This window comes from Erpetoichthys calabaricus, chromosome 8 (assembly GCF_900747795.2).
Source record: "Erpetoichthys calabaricus chromosome 8, fErpCal1.3, whole genome shotgun sequence".
NCBI lineage: Eukaryota > Metazoa > Chordata > Cladistia > Polypteriformes > Polypteridae > Erpetoichthys > Erpetoichthys calabaricus.
Genome location: NC_041401.2, coordinates 171075321 through 171100674, shown reverse-complemented (window position 1 = coordinate 171100674; position 25354 = coordinate 171075321). Strand labels below are relative to the sequence as shown.

At 47.4% G+C, this 25354-nt stretch overlaps 1 protein-coding gene across 2 annotated transcripts in view; it reads left to right on the top strand.

Annotated features, from left to right (window-relative positions):
• The first annotated feature begins 8430 nt into the window (after nucleotides 1–8430).
• Nucleotides 8431–25354, top strand: part of LOC127529032 (kazrin-like) — a 40086-nt gene continuing 23162 nt past the window's right edge. The window contains exons 1-5 of one of the 2 annotated variants that reach the window (XM_051931319.1): nucleotides 8431–9012; nucleotides 9910–10028; nucleotides 10134–10365; nucleotides 18540–18641; nucleotides 20990–21156. In XM_051931319.1, coding sequence (XP_051787279.1) covers nucleotides 8911–9012; nucleotides 9910–10028; nucleotides 10134–10365; nucleotides 18540–18641; nucleotides 20990–21156 — 722 coding nt within the window. In that variant the 5' untranslated portion in view covers nucleotides 8431–8910. The remainder of the gene's footprint in view (nucleotides 9013–9909; nucleotides 10029–10133; nucleotides 10366–18539; nucleotides 18642–20989; nucleotides 21157–25354) is intronic. The other variant, XM_051931320.1, reaches the window with a different exon arrangement.

The following is a 25354-nucleotide window of genomic DNA, read 5'->3' as shown; positions in this document are numbered from 1 at the left end:
CCTGCCCATATAATAACTCGTGATGGGAGAAAGAGAAGCTGGTGCCTTTGTGCTCTGCCACTTGTAGAATCTCAAAGTGACTTCCTACGGATACAGGATTTGCAGTCGGCTAACAACTGAGGTTATGGCATTCCACACAAGCCGTTCCACTACCTGAAGGAAGCCAGGAGCGAGTGAACCTGAAGCCACTACTGCAAGAGTGGGGTTGGCGCAGCCTTCTGTAATGTCAGTTGTTCCCAGTGGTTCTGACATCACCTTGTCCACTCTGGGGAAGTCAGCCTTGAAGCATTGGGTGGCCTTGCCATTACCTGCTCTCTGGCAGGACAAGGAACCTTCCAAGGACCAGGGAGTCTCATCCATGACTAGATTCTGTTTCTCTGAGTGGTCAGGTCAGTGGCAGCTCCTTGTCACATCAGTTATGTGGCCAGCCTCTCCCCAACATTATAGCATATGACAGCCTGGGTAGATCCTGTGAGTGAACCCGTGTGCGCTCGCTGAGCAGACAGCAGTGGGATATCTCCAGGTCCCACCGTGTATAAAGGTAAGACCAGCCTCTGTAGAATCACACTGTTGGGACCGGATGTTACTCAGAGCGTCATACTGGGCCACTATGGTGTGTCTGCTTACCTGTGCCCTGCCTGGAAATGGAAAGGCAGCAGGGCTACACAGGGCCGCATTACAATATTTTTGCACAGTTTATGGGATCCTTCAAAAGTTGCAATTGAACCCCACATGCCCCCTGCTCCCTACACGTGTAGCACCAAACCAGTACTCCTGACCGATCCCAGTATCTTGTGCCCTGTTCCTGGTCCTTGGGTGTCTCCGGTCTGGTGGGCCGTGATGGCTTCTGTCGTCATCACTCGTCTGGCTGGTGTCATTCCGGTGTCTCTATCAGGTCCTCCATGCTCACCCAGGAGTGCTGCTGCATTAAACTGGCCAGATGGCCCAGGAGGGTGGGTACGAGATAATTGTAGATGACCAACTTGATCACCTGTTCTGCAGTATCCTCTCCAGGCTGGAGCCAGCGTGCCAACTTGCCCCACAGGTTGAACTTCTGGGCTCAAGCAGGCCAGTCCAGGTCAAAGCGCCACTCATGTCATCTCTGGGCCTGTCACCAGGCTCTAGTCTCAATGCAGTAGATGGATAACGTATACGTCTGGAGACAACTATGAGTGAACTGTGCTTAAAAGTGGGTGGGAACAACAATTAGACGGCTCACCGAGTGTCACATTTCTAAACCAATCAAATGCCGACGCTCTAAGTAGGGGCGGGGACTTTGAACTGCGGAGAGAGCAGCGGTGCTCTCATTAAGTGTCTGATTACGATGAGCCATCTACAGGCGAAAAGTCTTCAAAAAGACGGCAAATAAAAATATCAAAGTGTGTCACGTAATGTGACATGGCCTTAAGCAACAATTTGGAGGAAAAAGGAATATCAATATTAAAGAGCGGAATTCAAGAAAGTAACACGCATGAAACTCTCATTTATCTGCAGTTTCAGATGACGCCAACTCCCTTGTGTGCCATTGCACTTGTGGCATGTCGTCACGCACCTTCTGGAGCCCCAACTTCAACAATGAATCACCGCATCCAGATGACGGCACCGCAGAATGGCAGCGTCCGCCTGCACACAAACCGACGACAACGCGCTAAGCATTTGACGGAACGAAAGAAAAAACGTACTTGAAATAAAAAGAAAGAAAATAATGAAGAGGACAAATTGTCGAGCGTCACAAACCCTCAAAGCAACCATGTAAAAATGTATCCTGAGATATTTAAAATGTTGTGAATCATAGCAGGCAGAAGGGGTGGCACCTGACAGCTGGCTTGGAGGCGTTTGGGACCCTCAAATACCCTAATTATCTCGCCATTCACTGTACAAAATGGAGGGCTGGAAAGCAGTTCAGCAGCATCATCAGTCAAGGCCAGGAATGCTTTGGCTAACAGCAGAAGACAGCTGCCACCATGGTGGAGTGCCAGGACGGTCTAACACCATCTGTGAGTCATTTATAATAAGGTGTTAAATATCACAAAAAACTAATAAAGAAAACAAAACCATGAAGCCAACGTATAGACTGGCACAGCAAGGCATGTTGGCATGTTGAGTTGTCAGGGTGCAGGCCGGTGGGTAACGTAAACCACCTGACCTGACACGCAGCAGCCCGCCGCTCGTATTTATCGGCCATCTTGGTGAGTCTTCTCCTTTCAGTGGCTCCACTAGGAGATGCTGTGGATCTTTGAGCCACATACGATACTCCTGGCATTGAGCGCCATCTCACAGAGCCGTTACCGAGTGTGAAGTCGTCAGACACTTGTCTCGTTCCCGTGTTCGTCCACTGCCCATTTTTAGTTGATTTTTTTAAAGCAGACTCGTTTCAATGAGTATTGCAGATGCCTTCAAAGACCCTAAATTTCTGGAGCTGAAGGAGGAACCCAAAGTGGTCATGGAGTGAGATGTTAACATGGTGGCAGCTCCACTCCCCTGACTCATATGATGAAACCCTGTGGTCTCTGTCACAAGAGCTTAGCGGGTGTGCAGGGCACGTCCACCAAAGGGGCACCAAATTGAGGCCTGGCAGAGCTGTTTGTGAGGCTGTAGTGGACCCATTGGGCAGTGTTCTCCTATGGATTAAAAACACACACCAGAGATCAGTGAGCACATGTCTTCATGATGGACGTCTCCATGTGACCCTCTAACCAAAAAATCAAAACTTTACCAAAACAACAAATTAGTTAAACAGAAATGCATAGAGAGCACAATCAAAGAGGGAATACAGAGGTATCAAATACAAAGAAGTAAAGTCGGGCCTTTGTGCCCACCAGACACCCGACGATCGTTAGGATTTCATTTTTCTCAGCTTTCATTTGTGTCGTTTTTATATCCCCGTTTGAGCTCCTGAAGTACAGTGAGGTCTCTGTGTTTGCTGGGGTTACGCGTCAATCCCTCTGAAATGCACAAATATTATGGAGCCTTCGCCCAAACTGCCTTCCCAAATCTGGATTCACTAGTAGGGAGCAGCGTTTCAATTGCCCCCATTTTGGGTTCCTTCCGGAGAAAATCTCTGAAACACATCCCAAGATCAGGAACACCCTTTGAACAGATTGGTGTCGTCTCCTCAGAGCTCCCTCTAGCAGCCCCATCACCCAGTCCAAACACAAACGCTAAGTGGAGAGCTCCGCCCATCGGTCATATAGAGCCCGCCTCTAACCACGGTGAGCGGTGTGCATCCCTGGTGACATCAGTCTGAGGAGGGACGGTGGTGGAGATGGTTATAAGGCAGGGTAGGTGGGAAGTGACGTTAGATATCCTCGTGCCATCGATCATCTGGTCTGCAGGTAGAAGAGGACGAGAGGCTTTAGGCGATGGCGCCAACCCTCCACTCGGGGTGGAATTACCATTAGATGAGCCCTGAAGTTATCTCCCACGTGTGTGTGACACCCTAAAGGGCTACACACACTCCTGCCAGCAGACAGTTACTGTTGAGAGGGCTGCACGAATGTTCTAATGAAGGCCACCAGAACCTTATGCCAGCAGGTTACTTTTATTCTTCGAGTCCCAGAATCTGAAAGTGCTGAACTTGAACATGAGGTCATACAAACGACTTGGAAGGCACACCTTTCTACTAAACTCCTGTTTAAATACGCACAAGTTTATTCATGTCAAAGCTACATCATATTTACATAATCCTAAAAAAAAAACAAGCTACCTAAATACTACGAGTCGTATTTAACAAACTGAAAGGAGACGAACGACACAAGTTTGGAGAGCTGCGGGTGGTGGGCTCTGTCCGACTCCGAGGCGAGTGCTTTGTAGGTGATGTAAAGAGAGAGCTCCGCCCACCAGCCACGCAGAGCCCATTTCTGACCAATGTGAGCGGTGCGCTCCCCTGGTGATGTCAGCTGATCTCACTCTGTGTCAACTAACCCCCCCCCCCACTTCTCTGCGCAGTGTGGCCACTACAACAAGCAGGAGCCAACACCTCAGCACCTGCCAGGGCCCCCTGGACACTCATGGACCCCCAGGGCTCAATATGGTAAAGAAACAAAAAAAGCAAAATGAAGAATAAAACAAGACAAGAGTTTAGAAAAAGGTAAACAGACAATAGAAAACGTAAAGAAAGACAAACACATAAATACAGTACAGGGGAGCATCGGAAAACAGTCTCACAATTAACAACAACGTGTTACTTATAGAGCACGATTTCATACAAATGATGTCACTCAAAGGGTAAACTAGAATTAACAAAACAATTTTACAAGAAATAATAAAAAAAAAATGGATAAAACTAAATCTAGAGATGGCGCTAAGTACAGCAGTGGACAACATGACATCAGCGCTGGCCGATCACTGAGTGAGGTCCATGCAGCAGAATGAGGTAGCAGACCTGTGGTCGCAAGGGTCTACACTGCCCATAAGTGCTGACCATGGTGGAGTTTGGAGGGGCACACCAATGTCTACACTTATATAGCGCTTTCTCACTACTCAAAGTGCTTTACATAGAGAGTGGGGGGCCACTACAATCACCGCCAATGTGCAGCATCCACCTGGATGAGGGGACAGCAGCCATTCTTGTGCCGCTACGCTCAGCACACATTAGCTGTTAGGAGGTGAAGGAGTGAGAGATAATTAGATAATAAGGCACAGGAGATGATTAGGGGGTCAGAATGACTAGGCCATGGTGGGCAGCTTACCCAGGACATCGAGATACACCCTCCTCTTGTAAAGGATGCCCAGTAATCTGTTATGACCACAGAGAGTCAGGACTTCAGTTTTATGTCTCACCCAAAGGAGGGGGCCATTTGTTTTTACAGCACCGCACTGGGATCCACACTCAGACCACAGGGTTAGCCCCCCTGCTGGCCTCACCAACACCTCTTCCTAGATGGTCTCCCATCTAAGTAGTGGCCAGGCCTGAACATGCTTAGCTTTAGGTGAGATGGCTGCTGCACACAACAAGTCATACGGTAAGGATCACCCAGGACTGCCTCCAGAAACATGAGGGCCGCCATGGCATCCCAGCCTGTCTGATCAGCTGTTGGATGAAGTGAAACTATTTAGCCAGCTGTTAGGATTTGCATTCGTTTTTTTTTATTTTTGTTGACCTTTATCTGCATCTTTCTGTATCTGTCCTGCTCCTGCTCTCCTGTGTGAGTTTGGTGAAGTGAACGATACATTTTCACCACTTCGAAAATGAATACTTTCTTTGTAAGCATTAAAAATGTTTCAGGTTTTATCATGGACCCCTCCATTAAGGGCCCCTTTGGTTTATGGTTGCTACGGTTTTGTTTCTCACAGTGTGTGGCTTGTGATGTCATTGATATGACGCTTTAAAAGATCAACACCACACACGTTCTTGAGTCTTCTTGTGAGATTTCTGCCATTCGATCCCCTGCTTTGTTTCTGACTTTCGATTTCTGGTCAATAATTCCATTAAGGCAAATCTTGTTAAGGTACAGAGTTTCCACAAAGGTAAAATGATTGTGAGACCACCAAATGAAGCCATCAAAGTAGGCCTGGATCTTCACTGGCCCACTAATAGTAGCTGGATGCAGCTGAAGCCAGCCCAAAAATAAGGAGCTAGGAATACCACACAAGAGGACGGATGACTGTAAACCCACGACTTGTATAGAAAAGGACAAACAGAGGAATCTTTATCAGAAAATTGTAAGAAAGTTATCAACGAGCAAAAGGAGTTGCCAAAAAGGCAACCCTAAGCAAACAAGTCCCAATGTGAAAACCAGAATCCTTAATCCAAAGCAAAAAAAAAAAAAAATCAGTAAATCTACACAGAAAACAGAACTCATGTAACTTCACAGCAAATGAATGATTTCCAATGCCTGAGCCTTCTCAGCTCACTTATATACAGCGCATCCAGAAAGTATTCACAGCACATCACTTTTTCCACATTTTGTTATGTTACAGCCTTATTCCAAAATGGATTAAATTCATTTTTTTCCTCAGAATTCTACACACAACACCCCATAATGACAACATGAAAAAAGTTTACTTGAGATTTTTGCAAATTTATGAAAAATTTAAAAATTGAGAAAGCACATGTACATAAGTATTCACAGCCTTTGCCATGAAGCTCAAAATTGAGCTCAGGTGCATCCTGTTTCCCCTGATCATCCTTGAGATGTTTCTGCAGCTTAATTGGAGTCCACCTGTGGTAAATTCAGTTGATTGGACATGATTTGGGAAGGCACACACCTGTCTATATAAGGTCCCACAGTTGACAGTTCATGTCAGAGCACAAACCAAGCATGAAGTCAAAGGAATTGTCTGTAGACCTCCGAGACAGGATTGTCTCGAGGCACATATCTGGGGAAGGTTACAGAAAAATTTCTGCTGCTTTGAAGGTCCCAATGAGCACAGTGGCCTCCATCATCTGTAAGTGGAAGAAGTTCGAAACCACCAGGACTCTTCCTAGAGCTGGCCGGCCATCTAAACTGAGCAATCGGGGGAGAAGGGCCTTAGTCAGGGAGGTGACCAAGAACCCGATGGTCACTCTGTAAGAGCTCCAGAGGTTCTCTGTGGAGAGAGGAGAACCTTCTAGAAGGACAACCATCTCTGCAGCAATCCACCAATCAGGCCTGTATGGCAGAGTGGCCAGACGGAAGCCACTCCTTAGTAAAAGGCACATGGCAGCCCGCCTGGAGTTTGCCAAAAGGCACCTGAAGGACTCTCAGACCATGAGAAAGAAAATTCTCTGGTCTGATGAGACAAAGATTGAACTCTTTGGTGTGAATGCCAGGCGTCAAGTTTGAAGGAAACCAGGCACCGCTCATCACCAGGCCAATACCATCCCTACAGTGAAGCATGGTGGTGGCAGCATCATGCTGTGGGGATGTTTTTTCAGCGGCAGGGGACTGGGAGACTAGTCAGGATAAAGGGAAAGATGACTGCAGCAATGTACAGAGACATCCTGGATGAAAACCTGCTCCAGAGCGCTCTTGACCTCAGACTGGGGCGACGATTCATCTTTCAGCAGGACAACGACCCCAAGCACACAGCCAAGATATCAAAGGAGTGGCTTCAGGACAACTCTGTGAATGTCCTTGAGTGGCCCAGCCAGAGCCCAGACTTGAATCCGATTGAACATCTCTGGAGAGATCTTAAAATGGCTGTGCACCGACACTTCCCATCCAACCTGATGGAGCTTGAGAGGTGCTGCAAAGAGGAATGGGCGAAACTGGCCAAGGATAGGTGTGCCAGGCTTGTGGCATCAAATTCAAAAAGACTTGAGGCTGTAATTGCTGCCAAAGGTGCATTGACAAAGTATTGAGCAAAGGCTGTGAATACTTATGTACATGTGATTTCTCAGTTTTTTTATTTTTAATAAATTTGCAAAAACCTCAAGTAAACTTTTTTCACGTTGTCATTATGGGGTGTTGTGTGTAGAATTCTGAGGAAAAAAATGAATTTAATCCATTTTGGAATAAGGCTGTAACATAACAAAACGTGGAAACAGTGATGCGCTGTGAATACTTTCCGGATGCACTGTATGTATATATATATATATATATATTGTGGAAGATAAATGGGTGCTATAAAGCGCTAACCCGACACAGACAGACACTAGAGGCACAAGTCCAAAAAGCACACGTGATTTTATTTATATACAGTGTCCTCAACAGCCCAAGCACACGTCTCCCAGAAGTGCTCCAGGTGTCTGATGATGCGTTTCTGGCAGCACCACCGGTTGTGGCAGAAGAGCTGCTCTGTAGGGCTCAGCTGCAGTTGTAGCACCCCCTGGCGGTGCCCTTTTATCCCAACAGGGCTGCACCAAACTCCAACTCCCATGAAGCCCTGCAGGAGTCCGAGGCACCGCTGCAACCCAGGGGGGCTGCCATCTAGCGTTCTGGGGGAGGTAACGTTCTGGCCACACTTGTTCCCTCAGTCCTCCCAGCATGTAGGTGTCCCGGCCGACTGCCACAATATATATATATGTGTGTGTATATATAAGACCAGAGGGAGGGCTCAGGTGTGGTGGCATCAGGGTTTTAGTGAACATGCCTTAGGTACAGTAGAATGCATTCATGCTGGTTTGGTTCAGACTGGCATCTTTGGGGCATCTTGCGGAGAAGACAATTGTAAATCATTGGCACTCCCTTTGACTGAGATGTAGAGAACCCTGCCCGATGTCATATTCCAGATCAGGACTGGGAGAAGACACAATGATATCAGTAAAGAGAGAGCTGGTGCCAACCCAGCCAAGGATGACGGGTGGACCAGGTAGGACCTCCACCTCCCTGATAAAACATTCTGTGCTGTGTTAGTGGAGGATTCACTGGCTTTGTTAGACTGAATGGCCTGTGGCAGTGAAGACAATGTCACAAAAGTGGAAATAGGAGAAGAAATCGGTCCCGTCTGCTAGCCACATGGTCACAATGGCTCCCTGTTATGATTCGGCCAGAGTAGCAGTTGGGTTGAAAAATCAGGGCAATGCTTAATGCCTTGGGACACACATGAGTTTTTCTTGGTGACATTACAGTCGGAGCAACAAATGTCTCCCAGTTACACCTCCAGTGTGAAGACTTCCCACTTAAACCCCCAATGTCTCCCAGTTAAGGCTCATGTGCCAAAGGCTGTGGGGGTTGACAGTCGCCATGTTAAATAACAGTCAGGCCAGCTGGTGACTCCCACTGCACTGCATGTAAATGGTCCTGGGTAGCCTCTCAGACAGGCCAGGGGTACTTGGTGCAAACTCATCTCCATTACACTTTGGACAGAGTGGCAGAGCAGTTGGCACCATTAAGACTCGTACTGCTGCCTCAGCTCTTCTAACACACTGATCTGCCTCCCATTCCAGATCCAGCCAGCGATGCACGTCCCACTCGCCTGAGCCAATTGGAAGAGGATGACCAGCTGGATCTCCTGCAACAGGTGGAGCTGGCCAGGACCACCTTGATGTCCCAGTGGAAAGCGAGAACCGTACAGGCCTGGCTTGAGGTGATCATAGCGATGCCCATGTATGTGCGTTCCTGTGCCAAGAACGTCAAGAGTGGAAAGGTAAGATGGGCAGAGGTGCCCAAGACTGTGGGTCACATGCAGCGAATGCCTGTAAGTGTTGTGCAGTCCAACTACAAAAATGTAATGGAAGGGGGGTGCAGGCCTGAACAAAACCCATTCAATAAGGCCAGGCCCACCTTAATTTCTTGGACCACCTAGGGTAGGTATTGACGACTACATACCAGGAACACCCCACAAGTTCTGCCATTTTGGAGATGCCCTGACCCTGTCACTTAGCCATTACAGTTTGGCTCTTGTGAAAGTCGCTCAGGTCCTTACGCTTGCCCATTTCTTCTGCTTCCAACACATCACCTTCAAGAACTGACTGCTCACTTGCTGCCTAACGTGCCCCACCATCCCACCCCCTGACAGGTGCCACTGTAATGAGATCGTCAATGTTACTGACTTAAATGGAGTGGCTGATTGATGTATCTGTGGACTGCGGGACATGGGGAGAACGTGTAAGCTCCACAAACTTATTAGAAATGCTTATTCACACCTAAATTGCATATAATTAACAAATCACTTTCAGGTGAGGCTTTCCGAAATCGACCAAACTTACAAATCCGAGTACAACTCTTCACTAAAATCAGATCCTCAGCACTCCAACAACATTAGAACTTTCTAGAAACTGCAGACATGAATCAAATTAAACAGAAATGCCCAACCACTGTAGTGGAGAGTGCGTCCTATCAAAGCTGAACTGAGTGACCATCATCTAGTCACATTTTAAAGAGATTAAAATATTATGTCTAAAAAAAATCCTATCACTTAGCTGCTTAAATGAAGGGCCGTTGCTCTTCTAAGTTGTTGGAACAAGTGGCAGCGCCAAATGATGGGCCAGACGCTATTTACTAATCAAGGCGCCACCTCACAGCAGACTGCTTGTACCATCAGGTGCTGCTTGGGCTGACCGACGAGGACCTGGAGTTCGGTCTTGGCATCTGCAACACCCTGCACCGCCGGAAGCTGCAGCTGGCCATCGAGGACTACCAGCTTGCGGAGAGCAGCCAAAGGTGAGATTTAATGATCAGTGGCCTAGCAAACACCATACAGTGACCACCAGCTAAAGCCATGCCAGTACTGGACAATGACCACTGACCCGAGGTGCTCTCCTACAGGTTGTCCAATGCAGCAGATCTGGATCACCACTGGGTGGCTAAAGCGTGGCTCTGTGACATCGGTCTGCCTCAATACTCACAAAACTTCCTGAAGCACCTGGTGGACGGCCGAGTCCTCCGCTCACTGACCCGCCGGGACCTCGAGAAGCACTTGAGCATCACCAAGAAATTCCATCAGGTCAGCATCCTCCTGGGAATCGAGCTGCTCAGCCAGGCGCACTGTGACAAGGAGGTGAGTAAAGTGGAAACGGGCGAGGGTCAGAGTCAGGCCACTCCCACATTCTGGGTGTGTGGGTGGGGACTTTCTGACTGGGGGCGTGGTTAGTCAGACAGATATATACACTAGGTGGCTCTGCCCACTGCTCGCTTCGCTCTCCAACCCCCGTGTGGGCGCTACACACTAGTCACTTTGTGGCTCTGCCGCTCGTGTATGGGGAGCGGATGTACAATTTAAACAGATTGTTATTTTCATGGGAATTGTTACATAATAGACCTAACTACAGCATTACAACATTACAGCGAGTAATTAACCATAGTAAAAAACAGTAAAACATAATAAATTGAAAGAAAACTATGTTTCCTGTTGCGTTATACGTTTTTGTTCTTTCTGGCTTTGAAATTAACACGCAAATACTTTTTAAATTTACACTTTTACTGTAAAATTTCAGTAAAAACAATATTTGGAATTAACTTTTCATCAATATCGCACTGAATTTTGATTCCGTGTTTGGACTTACATCGTGACAATGCAACGTATAACTTCCCGTGAGTGAATATCGTTTCTTTCTCTCTAATAAATAAACCGACTTTTTCAAATGTTTGTCCCTGTGATTTGTTGTCATAGCAAAAGCTATTCTAACGGGAAACTGTAAACGTTTTAATACGAATGGCATATCAAGATCTCCTTTGGTGTCTAATGTTATCCACAGAAGATGTACTTCATTATCTTTCTTGTCGCCTGTTAAAATTTTACGTTAGAATTGTTCGACCAATTTTGAATACAACTAATCTTGTCCTATTAGCCCATCACTCATACATAAATTACACAATAACATTACGATACATCCTTCTTTCAACAGTAATTCATGCGGTGGAAGACTGGACAGTGTTAACGGTGTAGATATTCTACGTCATATTGTAAGTTGATGTTTTCATCTTCCGCACCATCACCACCAACTGTTTCAGCAGAGTCTATTGATACGCATTTAACCAATTTGCATTTCTGCGTTAATTCGTTTGACTTCATCGTTTCTCTGTGCTAGGATTGCCAGTGTACTCATTTCCTCTGTTGGTAACCCTTTGGGATGAAATTCTTCAATAAGATGTGGACATAATAAGTCTTCTTCTTTTATTGGAAACTTAAAGTGAGGAAAACATAAAAATTTATAAGAGCTGAGAGCACAGGAACTGCGTCTGACAAAAGCATTCACACCAATGAGAGGTGAGAGGGCCGTGGGTGTGGGCTGTTAACCGTAAATGGTTGCGAGGAGGGCGGGACTTGATAAAATCTCTTGGCAATAGTCTTGTCTCAAGATTTTCTTTTGTAATAGAGAGATAACGTGACCTAACATTGTCCATCCATCCTCTTCCGCTTATCCAAGGTCGGGTCGCGGGGGCATCAGCTTGAGCAGAGATGCCCAGACTTCCCTCTCCCCGGCCACTTCTTCTAGCTCTTCCGGGAGAATCTTGAGGCGTTCCCAGGCCAGCCGAGAGACATAGTCCCTCCAGCGTGTCCTGGGTCTTCCCCGGGGCCTCCTCCCGGTTAGACGTGCCCAGAACACCTCACCAGGGAGGCGTCCAGGAGGCATCCTGATCAGATGCCCAAGCCACCTCATCTGACTCCACTCGATGCGGAGGAGCAGCGGCTCTACTCTGAGCCCCTCCCGGATGACTGAGCTTCTCACCCTATCTTTAAGGGAGAACCCAGACACCCTGGGGAGGAAACTCATTTCAGCCGCTTGTATTCGCGATCTCGTTCTTTCGGTCACTGCCCATAGCTCATGACCATAGGTGAGGGTAGGAACATACATCGACTGGTAAATTGAGAGCTTCGCCTTGCAGCTCAGCTCCTTTTTCATCACGACAGACCGATGCCGCACCGATCCGCCTGTCGATCTCACGCTTCATTCTTCCCTCACTCGTGAACAAAACCCAGAGATACTTGAACTCCTCCACTTGGGGCAGGATCTCGCTCCCAACCCTGAGAGGGCACTCCACCCTTTTCCAGCTGAGGACCATGGTCTCGGATTTGAAGGTGCTGATTCCCATCCCAGCCACTTCACACTCAGCTGCGAACCGATCCAGAGAGAGCTGAAGACAGTCCAATCCTGAGTCCACCAAACCGGACCCCCTCAACACCCTGGCTGCACCTAGAAATTCTGTCCATAAAAGTTATGAACAGAATCGGTGACAAAGGGCAGCCCTGATGGAGTCCAACTCTCACTGCCGGCAATGTGGACCAAGCTCTGACACCGGTTGTACAGGGACCAAACAGCCCTTATCAGTGGGTCCGGTACCCCATACTCCCGGAGCACCCCCCACAGGATTCCCCAAGGGACACGGTCGAACGCCTTTTCCAAGTCCACAAAACACATGTAGACTGGTTGGGCAAACTCCCATGCACCCTCCAGGACTCTGCTAAGGGTATAGAGCTGGTCCACTGTTCCTCCTGAATCCAAGGTTCAACTATCCGACGGACCCTCCTCTCCAGAACCCCCAAATAGACTTTTCCAGGGAGGCTGAGGAGTGTGATCCCTCTGTAGTTGGAACACACCCTCCGGTCCCCTTTCTTAAAGAGGGGGACCACCACCCCGGTCTGCCAATGCAGAGGCACTGTCCCTGATGTTCATGCGATGTTGCAGAGACGTGTCAACCAAGACAGCCCTACAACATCCAGAGCCTTTAGGAACTCCGGGCGTATCTCATCCACCCCCGAGGCCCTGCCACCAAGGAGTTTTTTGACCACCTCGGTGACCTCAGTCCCAGAGATGGGGGAGCCCACCTCTGAGTCCCCAGGCTCAGCTTCCTCATTGGAAGGCATGTTAGTGGGATTGAGGAGGTCTTCGAAGTATTCCCCCCACCGACCCACAATGTCCCGAGTCGAGGTCAGCAGCGCACCATCCCCACCATATAAAGTGTTGACACTGCACTGCTTCCCCCTCCTGAGACGCCGGATGGTGGACCAGAATCTCCTCGAAACCGTCCGAAAGTCGTTCTCCATGGCCTCCCCAAACTCCTCCCACGCCCGAGTTTGTGCCTCAGCAACCACCAAAGCCGCATTCCGCTTGGCCTGCCGGTACCTATTAGCTGCCTCCAGAGACCCACAGGACAAAAGGGTCCTGTAGGACTCCTTCTTCAGCTTGACAGCATCCCTCACCACCGGTGTCCACCAACGGGTTCGGGGATTGCCGCCATGATGGGCACCGACCACCTTACGGCCACAGCTCCGGTCAGCTGCCTCAACAATAGAGGCACGGAACATGGCCCATTCGGACTCAATGTCCCCCATCTCCCTCGGGATGTGGTCGAAGTTCTACCGGAGGTGGGAGTTGAAGCTACTTCTGACAGGGGGCTCTGCCAGACGTTCCCAGCAGACCCTCACAACACGTTTGGGCCTACCAGGCCTGACCGGCATCCTCCCCCACCATCGAAGCCAACTCACCACCAGGTGGTGATCAGTTGACAGCTCCGCCCCTCTCTTCACCCGAGTGTCCAAGACATGTGGCCGGAAGTCTGATGACACGACCACAAAGTCGATCATCGAACTGAGGCCTAGGGTGTCCTGGTGCCAAGTGCACATATGAACACCCTATGCTTGAACATGGTGTTCGTTATGGACAATCCGTGACGAGCACAGAAGTCCAATAACAAAACACCGCTCGGGTTCAGATCGGGGGGGCCATTCCTCCCAATCACGCCCTTCCAGGTCTCACTGTCATTGCCCACGTGAGCATTGAAGTCTCCCAGCAGAACAAGGGAGTCCCCAGAAGGTATGCCCTCTAGCACCCCCTCCAGGGACTCCAAAAAGGGTGGGTACTCTGAACTGCTGTTCGGTGCATACGCACAAACAACAGTTAGGACCCGTCCCCCTACCCGAAGGCGGAGGGAGGCTACCCTCTCATCTACTGGGGTAAACCCCAATGTACAGGCTCCAAGTCGGGGGGCAATAAGTATACCCACACCCGCTCGGCGCCTCTCACCGGGGGCAACTCCAGAGTGGTACAGAGTCCAGCCCCTCTCAAGGAGATTGGTTCCAGAGTCCAAGCTGTGCATCGAGGTGAGCCCGACTATATCTAGCCGGAACCTCTCAACTTCGCGCACAAGCTCAGGCTCCTTCCCCTTCAGAAAGGTGACATTCCACGTCCCAAGAGCCAGCTTCTGTAGCCGAGGATCAGACCGCCAAGGTCCCCGCCTTCGGCCACCACCCAACTCACACTGCACCCGACCTCCTTGGCCCCTCCCATAGGTGTTGAGCCCATGGGAAGGGGGACCCACGTTGCCTCTTCGGGCTGTGCCTGGCTGAGCCCCATGGGTGCAGGCCCGGCCACCAGGCGCTCGCCATCGAGCCCCACCTCCAGGCCTGGCTCCAGAGGGGGCCCCATTTATCCGCGTCCGGGCGAGGGAAAATGCCATCCAAATTTTTAATTCTTCATAGGAGGTTTCTTTGAACCGCTCTTTGTCTCATCCCTCACCTAGGACCAGTTTGCCTTGGGTGGCCCTACCAGGGGCATAAAGCCCCGGACAACAGAGCTCCTAGGATCATTGGGACCCACAAACCCCTCTACCATGATAAGGTGGCGGTTCGAGGAGGGGCCTAACATTGTCAAGACCACTTAATGCAATTCATCGACCTGGGGATGTCAGAGCCTATGCAAGCCGCATTGGTCACAAGGCCAGTCCTTCGCAGGGCACCACTATTGTTCACACCCACGGTCACTCACACTGGGCCAGTTTTCAGCTGCCAATTACTGTCAAGCGTCTACTTGACATTTTGGATTTTGACAATGTGGCATGGCATCTGTAGAAGGTTTCTGCAGAGGAGTCTTCGTCTTGCTGGAGTTGTCTTGCCACTCACATGCAGTGCAGAGACAAGCATCTGAGTCAGTGATGTGGCACACTGGCACATTCAAGAAGGGGAGCCATTTTGAATGGAAGACCTCATGGCTGTAGCTCCTGTGCCAGTGTGGCCCAAACTAATGCCTAGTCTCTGATCTGCAGATGAATGGTCAAGAGCTCAGGAGCATCCTCTGGGACAAGCAGTGCAAATCATGAGGACCATTCTGGTCACCCTGCCACAGCTGGCAAGTACTTGTCTGTGCCAACCACACATTGCGCCAACAGTTCTAATAGTGATCCTCTCACAGGGAGTAGGCCTCATAAAAAAACAGATCTGCCCTTCATGATGGACTGTGCCAACACAGCCAGCCTCGCCACATCAGGTGGCCGAGGGCCAATCTCAACAGACAGGCTTCAAGTCCGAAAATGCCAATAAAATATAGAGAGGCACACCACAAAGGCGCTGTCTGGGTAACAAACAAAACAAAGTTCTTGATAACAAAAGGTTTCTTCCAAAATGAATACAACAGCTGGAGTGAGAAGGAACAAAAAGGAGCGAAAACAAACAAAGCCAATCAATTGTAAACAGAAAGACACAAAATCCAAACAGTAATCACAACAATAAAGCGTCACTCCGACTCACCAATGCAAAGCTGAAGCTGCTGAGCCTTCCTCGGCTTCAGCTTAAATACCTCAGGGCCAGACCCCAGCTGTCTAATCAGGTGGTCCCACCTCCTTAGGCTACATAGACAGGTGGTTGAGCAGACATCAAGGAACACTTAGACAAAGAAATTTAACATAATACCAAATTGAAAAATAATTAAAAACAACAGCATCTCAAATAATTAAAATACATAGAGAACAAAATATGAAAAATAATATTTAAACAACAAGAAGATTAAACACATAAGGCTTACATTTGAGCCAGTGCAGCAAACCTGGCTGTAACTTGACGCTCAAATGGAGGAACAGAAATGGAGGGGAGTTTCCAGTAGAGGGCGCTACAAAGCAGTTTGATGAGGTAGAATGAGACATTTCAGTCTGCAGCCCCCCAAATGGCGGGGGCTGCTGCCCATCCTGATGAGTAATGAGGGTCCGTGCCGGCAGGTGGGAGGTGGTCTGAGGCGTCAAGTGTGCTTCTCACTGAGGTCAACAGCAGAGGACTGGCCTTGGCTGTCTTCAGCTTTGTTAATAAAACTGCACAGGCGGTGGGCTCACCTTGGGTCTCGGGGGCCGCCTACTGTGGCTACTGACAGAGCTCAGACGAGCTGAATCAAAGGCGGAATATGAGTTTGTGTTGACATGAAGTAATTCTGTGTGATTTCTTTTATTAATAAGCACCGATAAATAAACACCCAGAGGGCCTCTTGAACACAAGTGTCTCCTGGGCACGATGCCCTCGCTCTTCGTCTTTTTTAAATGGTATCCGTACACAGCAGAGAAATTGTAGTACAGCGCTATGGTCTCCCCTTCCCAGAACACCATCGATGGAGGGAAGCAGTTTATTTTTGCAGGCGGGCAGTGAGGCCCAGTGATGAAGGCCCTGGTGAGCTCGACCACCAATCATGTCATCCATCCATTGTCTATTAAACCCAGCTCAGGGTCACAGGAGGCCGGCAGTCGTATCATGTGGGCTGTGATGTTTCAGATGAACGTGTCAACTAACTGAACAAAGACATCCGTCTCGGCTCTGCAGCCCAGGCAGGGTGGTCTTGCCATATTTTCAACTTGGCCATTAAAATGAAAGTTTACCCATCTTATGGGTTATGGGAGACCCACTCAATAGAAAGTACTGATCTTGTCTCACCCAGGTGACCCCAGCTCCTTTTCTTTCACCCAGACCACCTTACTCAGAGCCCACCTGCTAAGTTGTCCCGGAAGGTGATATAAATCAGTTAATCGATCTTTAAATAAACAATCGAATATCGATAACATACATGATATTCTCAGACCCACTTGAATCAATTCTGAGTTACTGGGGGCTTCACAGGGTGCAAAGTGGGAATCGGCCCTGGGTGGGCCACCAGTCCACATCCAGACTCTCACAGGGTCAGTTTAGAGTCACCGGTCAGCCTGACCAACATGTCTGTGGAGATGTGGGAGGAAAACCCAGACAGGGAACCCAGGATGCTGGATCCACCGCCCACTGTGCCACCCATCTTTTATTATTTATTTGTTCTTTTCCTGATTTTTCTGTTGTTTTCATTGCATCATCACAATTATAATGTAAATCGTTCATCCATCCATCCATTTTCTTATCCTGCATACCCAGAGCAGAGTCACAAGGAAGCTGGAGCAAGGAGGGGGCACAAGGCAGGAATAACACCTGGGCAGGGGGGCTCAGTGTGCGCAGGGTGAGGACACACACACACACAGGACCAGTGCCACCATTAATACGAATTAAGCATTCGCTTAGGCAGCAGATCATAATGGGGGGGAAAACCCAGCCACACGGGTTAGCTACCCAACAGTCGGTTGGCACACTAATAAGCTTGGCCTAGGGCACTAAATAACTGGCACTGGCACTGCACATGCAGATCCACCAACAATACATGTCAATACATGTGGGCACAGTAAGAACATGAAAACTTCACTCCAGGAGGGCCAGGGGCACGAGGCAGAAGTGCCACCACTATTAAAGGTTTTTTATTTCAGTGTCAGTTTTGTATATTTTTTTATGCCATTAGAATGTTGTCATTCTACCATCTTCAATTCTGATCATTATGATGGCCACACTTTCCTCGGGTTGTCATGAATCTCAGGTGTTTGCCACTTACAGTTTAATTTTCTCACTTTCGTAGATTTCACTTTTCTTATTGTTGTTAAGTTGTCACGTTGCCCCCTTGGTAGTTTTATTCCATGTGGTTTTCTTCCGAGTCACGGCCATATATTTATATATACACACACATACATTTGTAATGCAAAATTGTGTTCAGCATTTCCTATAAATTTAAAAACAATATCTTGGCCTGCACTGGCACTTTACAATGGAGGTTATAGGGGACAGACGACTACTGGAAATCTAAAGTTTAAAAACTTACCAATGAAGTAGCAAAGGGATGGAAAAAACCAAACACACACAGCCTTGGAGTGATGAGCAAACTTCTCAGAGACAGAAACCGGAGCTCAGGAGCTGTGGATGAGCAGCACCAAACACTGCACCACCATGCTGCCCCAAACTTAGTATGTCAACCTTTCATAGCACCCGTCAACACAACACTGTCTGAGGACTCAGCTGATGGCCGTGTTACCATAACTCCTGTCATCGCTCCCGACTCAAGGGCTGGACAAATCTGAAGGGGAAGGAGGCCGCAAGGCATGCTGGGACAGTTTTTCTCTTTCCCATTGCAGGTGCTGATTGAGAGGCGGAGCCAATGTGAAAATGTCAATCGCGATCCCATTGTCTGGACGAACCAGCGCATGATGAAGTGGATCAGAGACATAGACCTCAAGGCAAGTAGAGTGGGCCACATTTAGGGTGCAGTGGTAGAAATGACGAAAATACAAGCGAATGTCCTTTATAAAGCACGCAAGGCGAGTAGCTGGCCTGCATGTACATATGTTGCAAGCAGGAAAGAAGTCGCCAGGGCTGAGGACACCACAAGGTTGGCACAGGATAGGGCCATACTGGCAGGAGGAAAAGCAGCATGGGGCCACTAGGGGGCAGCATGCCGTGTGTTTGTACTGCAGGCCTCGGGAAAAAGAATTAAGGAGCCGCCGTTGTGAACACTCAGAATAATTCAAAATGCACCCTGGGAAAAGGAGAAAGGGGGAAATAAGAGCAGGAGATGAAAGGTAAAACTCGTCATCTAAGGTCAAGCAAGCTCACAAGGCAAAGTCCTTCATAGCGATGGGCATTTTGGCTCAATTTAACTGATTCAAATCTTCCAAACTACACATTTTAAGCAAACAAATTCTTTTAATTCATTAATAGGATTCAAGGTCGGCTCATATGGGAAGTCCAGGGGGACGGGATCCCTTTGGATTACATCACAGATATGTAATTTCCATGCATTATTTTGTTCATATATAACTGATATATTTAACATTTATGACATAGTCCTGTGTTTAAATACACAAATGACATGACAACACATTTAAGATGAATAATTAAAATAAGATGCTATTGCATGCTATTGAATGAGATTTGTGGAACTTGTTCACAGGTAATCTTCTTCTTCTGGCTGCTCCCGTTAGGGGTTGCTGCAGCAGATCATCTTCTTCCATATCTTCCTGTCCATGTCATTTTGTTCTGTCACACCCATCACCTGCATGTCCTCTCTCACCACATCCATAAACCTTCTCTTAGGCCTTCCTCTTTTCCTCTTCCCTGGCAGCTCTATCCTTAGCATTCTTCTCCCAATATACCCAGCATCTCTCCTCTGCACATGACCAAACCAACGCAATCTCGCCTCTCAGACTTTGTCTCCCAACCGTCCAACTTGAGCTGACCCTCCAATGTACTCATTTCTAATCCTTTCCATCCTCGTCACACCCAATGCAAATCTTAGCATCTTTAACTCCGCCACCTCCAGCTCTGTCTCCTGCTTTCTGGTCAGTGCCACTGTCTCCAACCCTTATAACATAGCTGGTCTCACTACCGTCCTGTAGACCTTCCCTTTCACTCTTGCTGAAATCCGCCTGTCACAAGTCACTCCTGACACTCTTCTCCACCCATTCCACCCTGCCTGCACTCTCTTCTTCACCTCTCTTCCACAATCTCCATTACTCTGTACTGTTGATCCCAAGTATTTAAACTCATCCACCTTCGCCAACTCTACTCCCTGCATCCTCACCATTCCACTGACCTTCTTCAAATGAATGAGAAACGTGAGACTCGTTCTCGGGTAATGTTCAGTTCAGACAGAATTTCCATGAGTGACACATTTCCAGTAAAGTTGAAAGCAAATAATTGTTAGAAATTAGAATAATATTTTTTGTAAGGTTCAGCTTTGCATGACTAATTTGTTGAATGTGCAAAGTGACACAAACGTCTTAGTTTAATATTAGTTTGAGACAATTCTAATAATGACTTGTACAGAACAAAGCAATGAATACATTCTAACATAAACGTGCTGCTACTGTATTGTACTTACTGTCCATGACGAATGAGAGACTCATCAGTGACATCATGTGACTTGCTGCACAGTAGGGGTTGCTTAGCAACAGCCACCAACAGGACGGGCTAAGAGTAAAGGCAATCAGGGATGGGGCCACCCAGCTCAATCTTGACCTGAAATCCAAAATAAAGGAAGGTCTTGGGGTGGCATGGCAGTCCATTTCTGGGAGGATGTTCTGCCTGAAAGAGGAGATGAGAGCAGAGGAGAGCTAGTTGTTAATCAAAGCCAAGATCTGAAACCAAAAATGATTCCTATCTTTCATCAAGACCAAAAACATTAAACTAAATCGCTGCCAAAAAGTCTTAGCACAGACAAATATGAAAAAACACGTACCAAATATCAGAGGGTCTATGACCTGTAATACACATCAGGGTCTTCTGCAGCCCACCTTGACATTTCTCTCCCCATGGAGTAGTTAATGCATTTTAATGAGATGTCTTATACCACCCCCTGGTGGTGTATTTGGGTTTAACACTGGCATGCTAAGCAGTGACCGCCAGCCTTGTCTCCCTTTCCTAGGGTCTTGCTGGGTGCTGTTTTTGTCCAGTGCCACCCTTTCCTGCCTGGCAACCACTTATACAAGGTGTAACTGTTTTTAAATATGGAATGATAAGAAATGAATTATCCAAAAGTAAAATAATGAATGTTGCCAACCATTTTTATGTCCTTCTTCTGTACAAGGAGTACGCTGATAACCTGGAGTTCAGTGGTGTGCACGGTGCAGTGCTGGTGCTGGAGCCCGCATTCAACGCTGAGGCCTTGGCGTCTGCCCTTCACATTCCCAGCCATCGGCATATCCTCCGTAGACACCTCTCTGAGGAGTTGAAGGTGCTCATCACATCCAACAGGTGAGGATCAAGATGTGGGGAAGTGACGTAGTAACATCTGAAATGTACTTCATGAGATCTTTAAGCAAGGCCCATAAAGTGTCTGGAATTGAAACGGTCTGCAAATCATTTACAGGCTGCCCCAAAATGTAACAAATTTGACCGGTCCAAGGATTCTGGTGTCAGTTACCAGTCTCACAGCTTTATGGCTCCAATCAGAAATGCCAGTTCTGCAAGGAGTTTCGTAACATCAAATTAAAGAGGAGGTGCACTTGAGTATCACTGATTGACCCGAGCAAATTTTAAATAAGGCTTCTGTGCAAAGTCCTGAAGTAAATGCCAAGCAAATGGGACCTGAGAAACTAACAGGACTGACAGGAGATCCTCGTCCTCTCTGCTCAGGTCCCTCCAGCAGGTTAGATTCATTGTTGTCCTGGTGTCTTAGGCCTCCTCCTCCGACACCTCGTATTCTGTATGTGTGCACCATGTTAGGTCAGACTGCTGTCTCCTGGTCCCTTTTTGTTTGACTTTCACCTAAAGATACTGTGTACTCCACCCACAAATGATATTTTTATTTTATTTATCCAATCTGTTATCTCATTTTTCATGCAGAATGGAGATAACTAATTTTCTGATCTAATAATGGGTCTGTGGTGACCAGTGCTGGAGAGTAGCAAAGAATATAAAAAGAAAATCTATGTCAAGTCATCCATTCATATGCTCACATTTGGCAAAACGCATACATTTTTGATCAAATATTGTTAAATAAACACTTCTGAATAATCAGAGCCATACCTGCAGAGGAAACGCATTCTCAGGGGAACAAGATTTCAAACTGAAGATGGACTGTTGTCCAATGAGAGAGACAGAGAGGTCGTTCTTCACTTGAAACCTATTATTCAATTTTCTCAGCCATCACTACAAACCACACGGGGTACGTAAGATATATTAAAAAAAAAAAGGATTCAACTTCGACGAGCCTGCTGCCACCAAACTTTACATTCTTGCACTTGTCTCACTCTCATTTTCTGAAGCAGTGTGTTTGAGTCAGGATCGTACTCAACTCATATTTAACTGTAAACTGATATGTCCGCTCTCACAGCACCTTATTTGCTTCTGTCCTTGCTGAAAATCAACCCCTCTATTCTCATCCAAGTCGGTCAAAGTTAATCCTCCGCTTTTAGCAGAGCCGGTCAATCCATTAGGCAACCAGGCACCAAGGGGCACCGTCATCTGAGAGGCGCCATATATGAAAGTTGTACGTGCCAAGGGGGGGACCCCCCGATAAGAATCTCAGCGGTATGTACACAAAGGGGCATTGTTGGTCTGACGGCGCGGGTGCACTCTGGATACAGAGGGGACAAGGTTGTCCAACTATAATGAGTGGGCACCAGTAATGAAAAGTAAAGCGCCAAACCACCCGCCGTCATCAAACTCTGATGATAATGAGATGGTGCTGCTACTCTCTGGGCACTGCTTATGAAAGTTAAGGTGCACACACTCCTTATGCGCAAAGGGGTGCACACAACCCCAACCTCAGGTTCTCAAAGTCTAAAACTGACTACCCACTACGGGCAACAAGGGGGCAACGTCTGTCAACCCACCTAGGGCTCCAAATAGACTCTGACCAGCAATGGCCTTCACCTCAGGCCCCCACCATTCAAGCACATCAGCTGCTATGCTCTTATTTCAGACCCTCCTCTGTTCTGATGTGCCACACTTAACTTCTCTCAGCCCCTCAGCTCCTCATACCTTCTCTCTTTCTAGAACTTGTGTCCATCGCTTAAATCTTCACATTAGCCTTTTCTCCATGGGGTGAACCTCCATATCCCCCCTTATGTTAGCACCGTGCACTTCTTGTTGTCTGAGGTGAGATGAGTTGTGGCGACGTCACAAACCGACATTTAAAATGTCCTTTGAGAGACTTTGCTGTACTTCTGAGTGTGATCAACACTTCTTAGCACAGTCCCTCCGAGGAAGGACAAGATGGACTACAATGCTGACGGAGAGCTCCGCTGAGGTCACCAGGAGCTGCACGACTATATTTGTGTATTTTGGTGTTTTTCTTTATTATGGTGATTCTGTTTTTGGGGGTTTCTTAATAATTTTGATTTATTTTGACAAAGTTCGATTTCATTCCCATCCCGTTTTTCTTTTCTTTAAGGGACAGGGTACTGACATGGCTGTGTTTGTTGCATTAATGACATCACAGGACGGGATGATATACAAATGGTGCCATTACCTGTATGTATTATCCCTCGGTGGATTCATATCTTAAAAAATAAAAGTCTGTTAGTGATAGTTAACGTCTGTCTCTTAATTCCTATTTTTTGATCTCGCTTTACCCTCATGTTTAGTTTGCCTGTTCTTTCGATTTTCTCAGCTTTGATCTGTGCTTTCCTCGTGTTTATCAGCTCCTGGTTATCTTCTGCTCACCTCACAATAACCATCGGGCACTCATGTCTCATAAAACTAAAGAGGCTGTACGTGTAAAGCGGCAGCTCAGAGCGTTAAGGAGCTACTTGTGAGCGCGTCTTTGTATCCTAACTGTCGCAGGTTTGTAGCTGCCAACTGTCAATTCCACAGGCGATGTTAGACGAGCACACTGTATGGTGGTTTTGCATGGTAGTCCAATACTTAAAAAGTGCCAAACTACCCAGTTTTTCAAATGGCACTATACCAGCATTAGGCCCATTCAGTAGTGGCATGTCATGCTCTGCTCCTCGCCACTCTTCAAAACAAAATTGATATACAGTGATCCCTCGCTATATCGCGCTTCGACTTTCGCGGCTTCACTCTATCGTGGATTTTATATGTAAGCATATTTAAATATATATCGCAGATTTTTTGCTGGTTCGCGGATTTCTGAGGACAATGGGTCTTTTAATTTCTGGCACATGCTTCCTCAGTTGGTTTGCCCAGTTGATTTCATACAAGGGATGCTATTGGCAGATGGCTGAGAAGCTACCCAGCTTACTTTCTCTTTCTCTCTCTTGCGCTTTCTCTGATCCTGACGTAGGGGGTGTGAGCAGGGGGGCTGTTCGCACACCTAGACGATACGGATGCTCGTCTAAAAATGCTGAAAGATTATCTTCACGTTGCTACCTTCTGTGCAGCTGCTTAGTGAAGCGACATGCTGCACGGTGCTTTGCATACTTAAAAGCTCGAAGGGCACGTATTGATTTTTGACTGAAAAACAAACTCTCTCTCTCTCTCTCTCTCTGTCTCTCTCTGTCTCTCTCTCTCTGCTCCTGACGGAGGGGGTGTGAGCTGCCGCCTTCAACAGCTTTGTGCCGCGGTGCTTCGCATACTTAAAAGCAAACAGCCCTATTGATTTGTTTGCATTCTCTGTCTTTGTGACAGACTCTGCTCCTGACACACACTCCTTTGAAGAGGAAGATATGTTTGCATTCTTTTAATTGTGAGACTGAACTGTCATCTCTGTCTTGTCATGGAGCACAGTTTAAACTTTTGAAAAAGAGACAAATGTTTGTTTGCAGTGTTTGAATAACGTTCCTGTCTCTCTACAACCTCCTGTGTTTCTGTGCAAATCTGTGACCCAAGCATGACAATATAAAAATAACCATATAAACATATGGTTTCTACTTCGCGGATTTTCTTATTTCGCAGGTGGCTCTGGAATGCAACCCCCGCGATGGAGGAGGGATTACTGTATTAGTGTGTTCAGAATTCCAAGGGGAACCCCCACCACTCTTTCAAGCTATATTTGTGTGCTCAAAACTTCAAGGGTGACCCCCCTACCCCACCCCACCCCGGCACTCCTCCTCATTACTATATGGTTACATCTCCGCAATCTCAATTAAGCAATTACAAGCCTAGAGCAGACCCCGATGGGGAGACGTTATCTGTTATTTGCTCCTTTTGGTAGCGGTACTGAAGTCATAATGTTAGTAGCAAACCAACACTAACACTGTACAGCATTAGGGTTTGGATTGTTTTTTATTTTTTATACATTTTTTCCCCAAATTCTAAGATTACACATCGATTTTAGAAGCTTTTGAGGCCCCTGAATTTTGTCAGGAACAGGGAAGGGAGTCTCAAAAACTGCTGCAAAAAGCCCCAGAAGTGGACGGGTCTGTCAACCTTTGGATTGTAAAACAAAGTGCAGCTGAAGAATCTTTTGTAAAATAAAAAGATTTATTTTCAAAAATGCTCAGCAGCACAAGAAGCTGCGAGGAGCACAAAAAGCCCAGAAGGA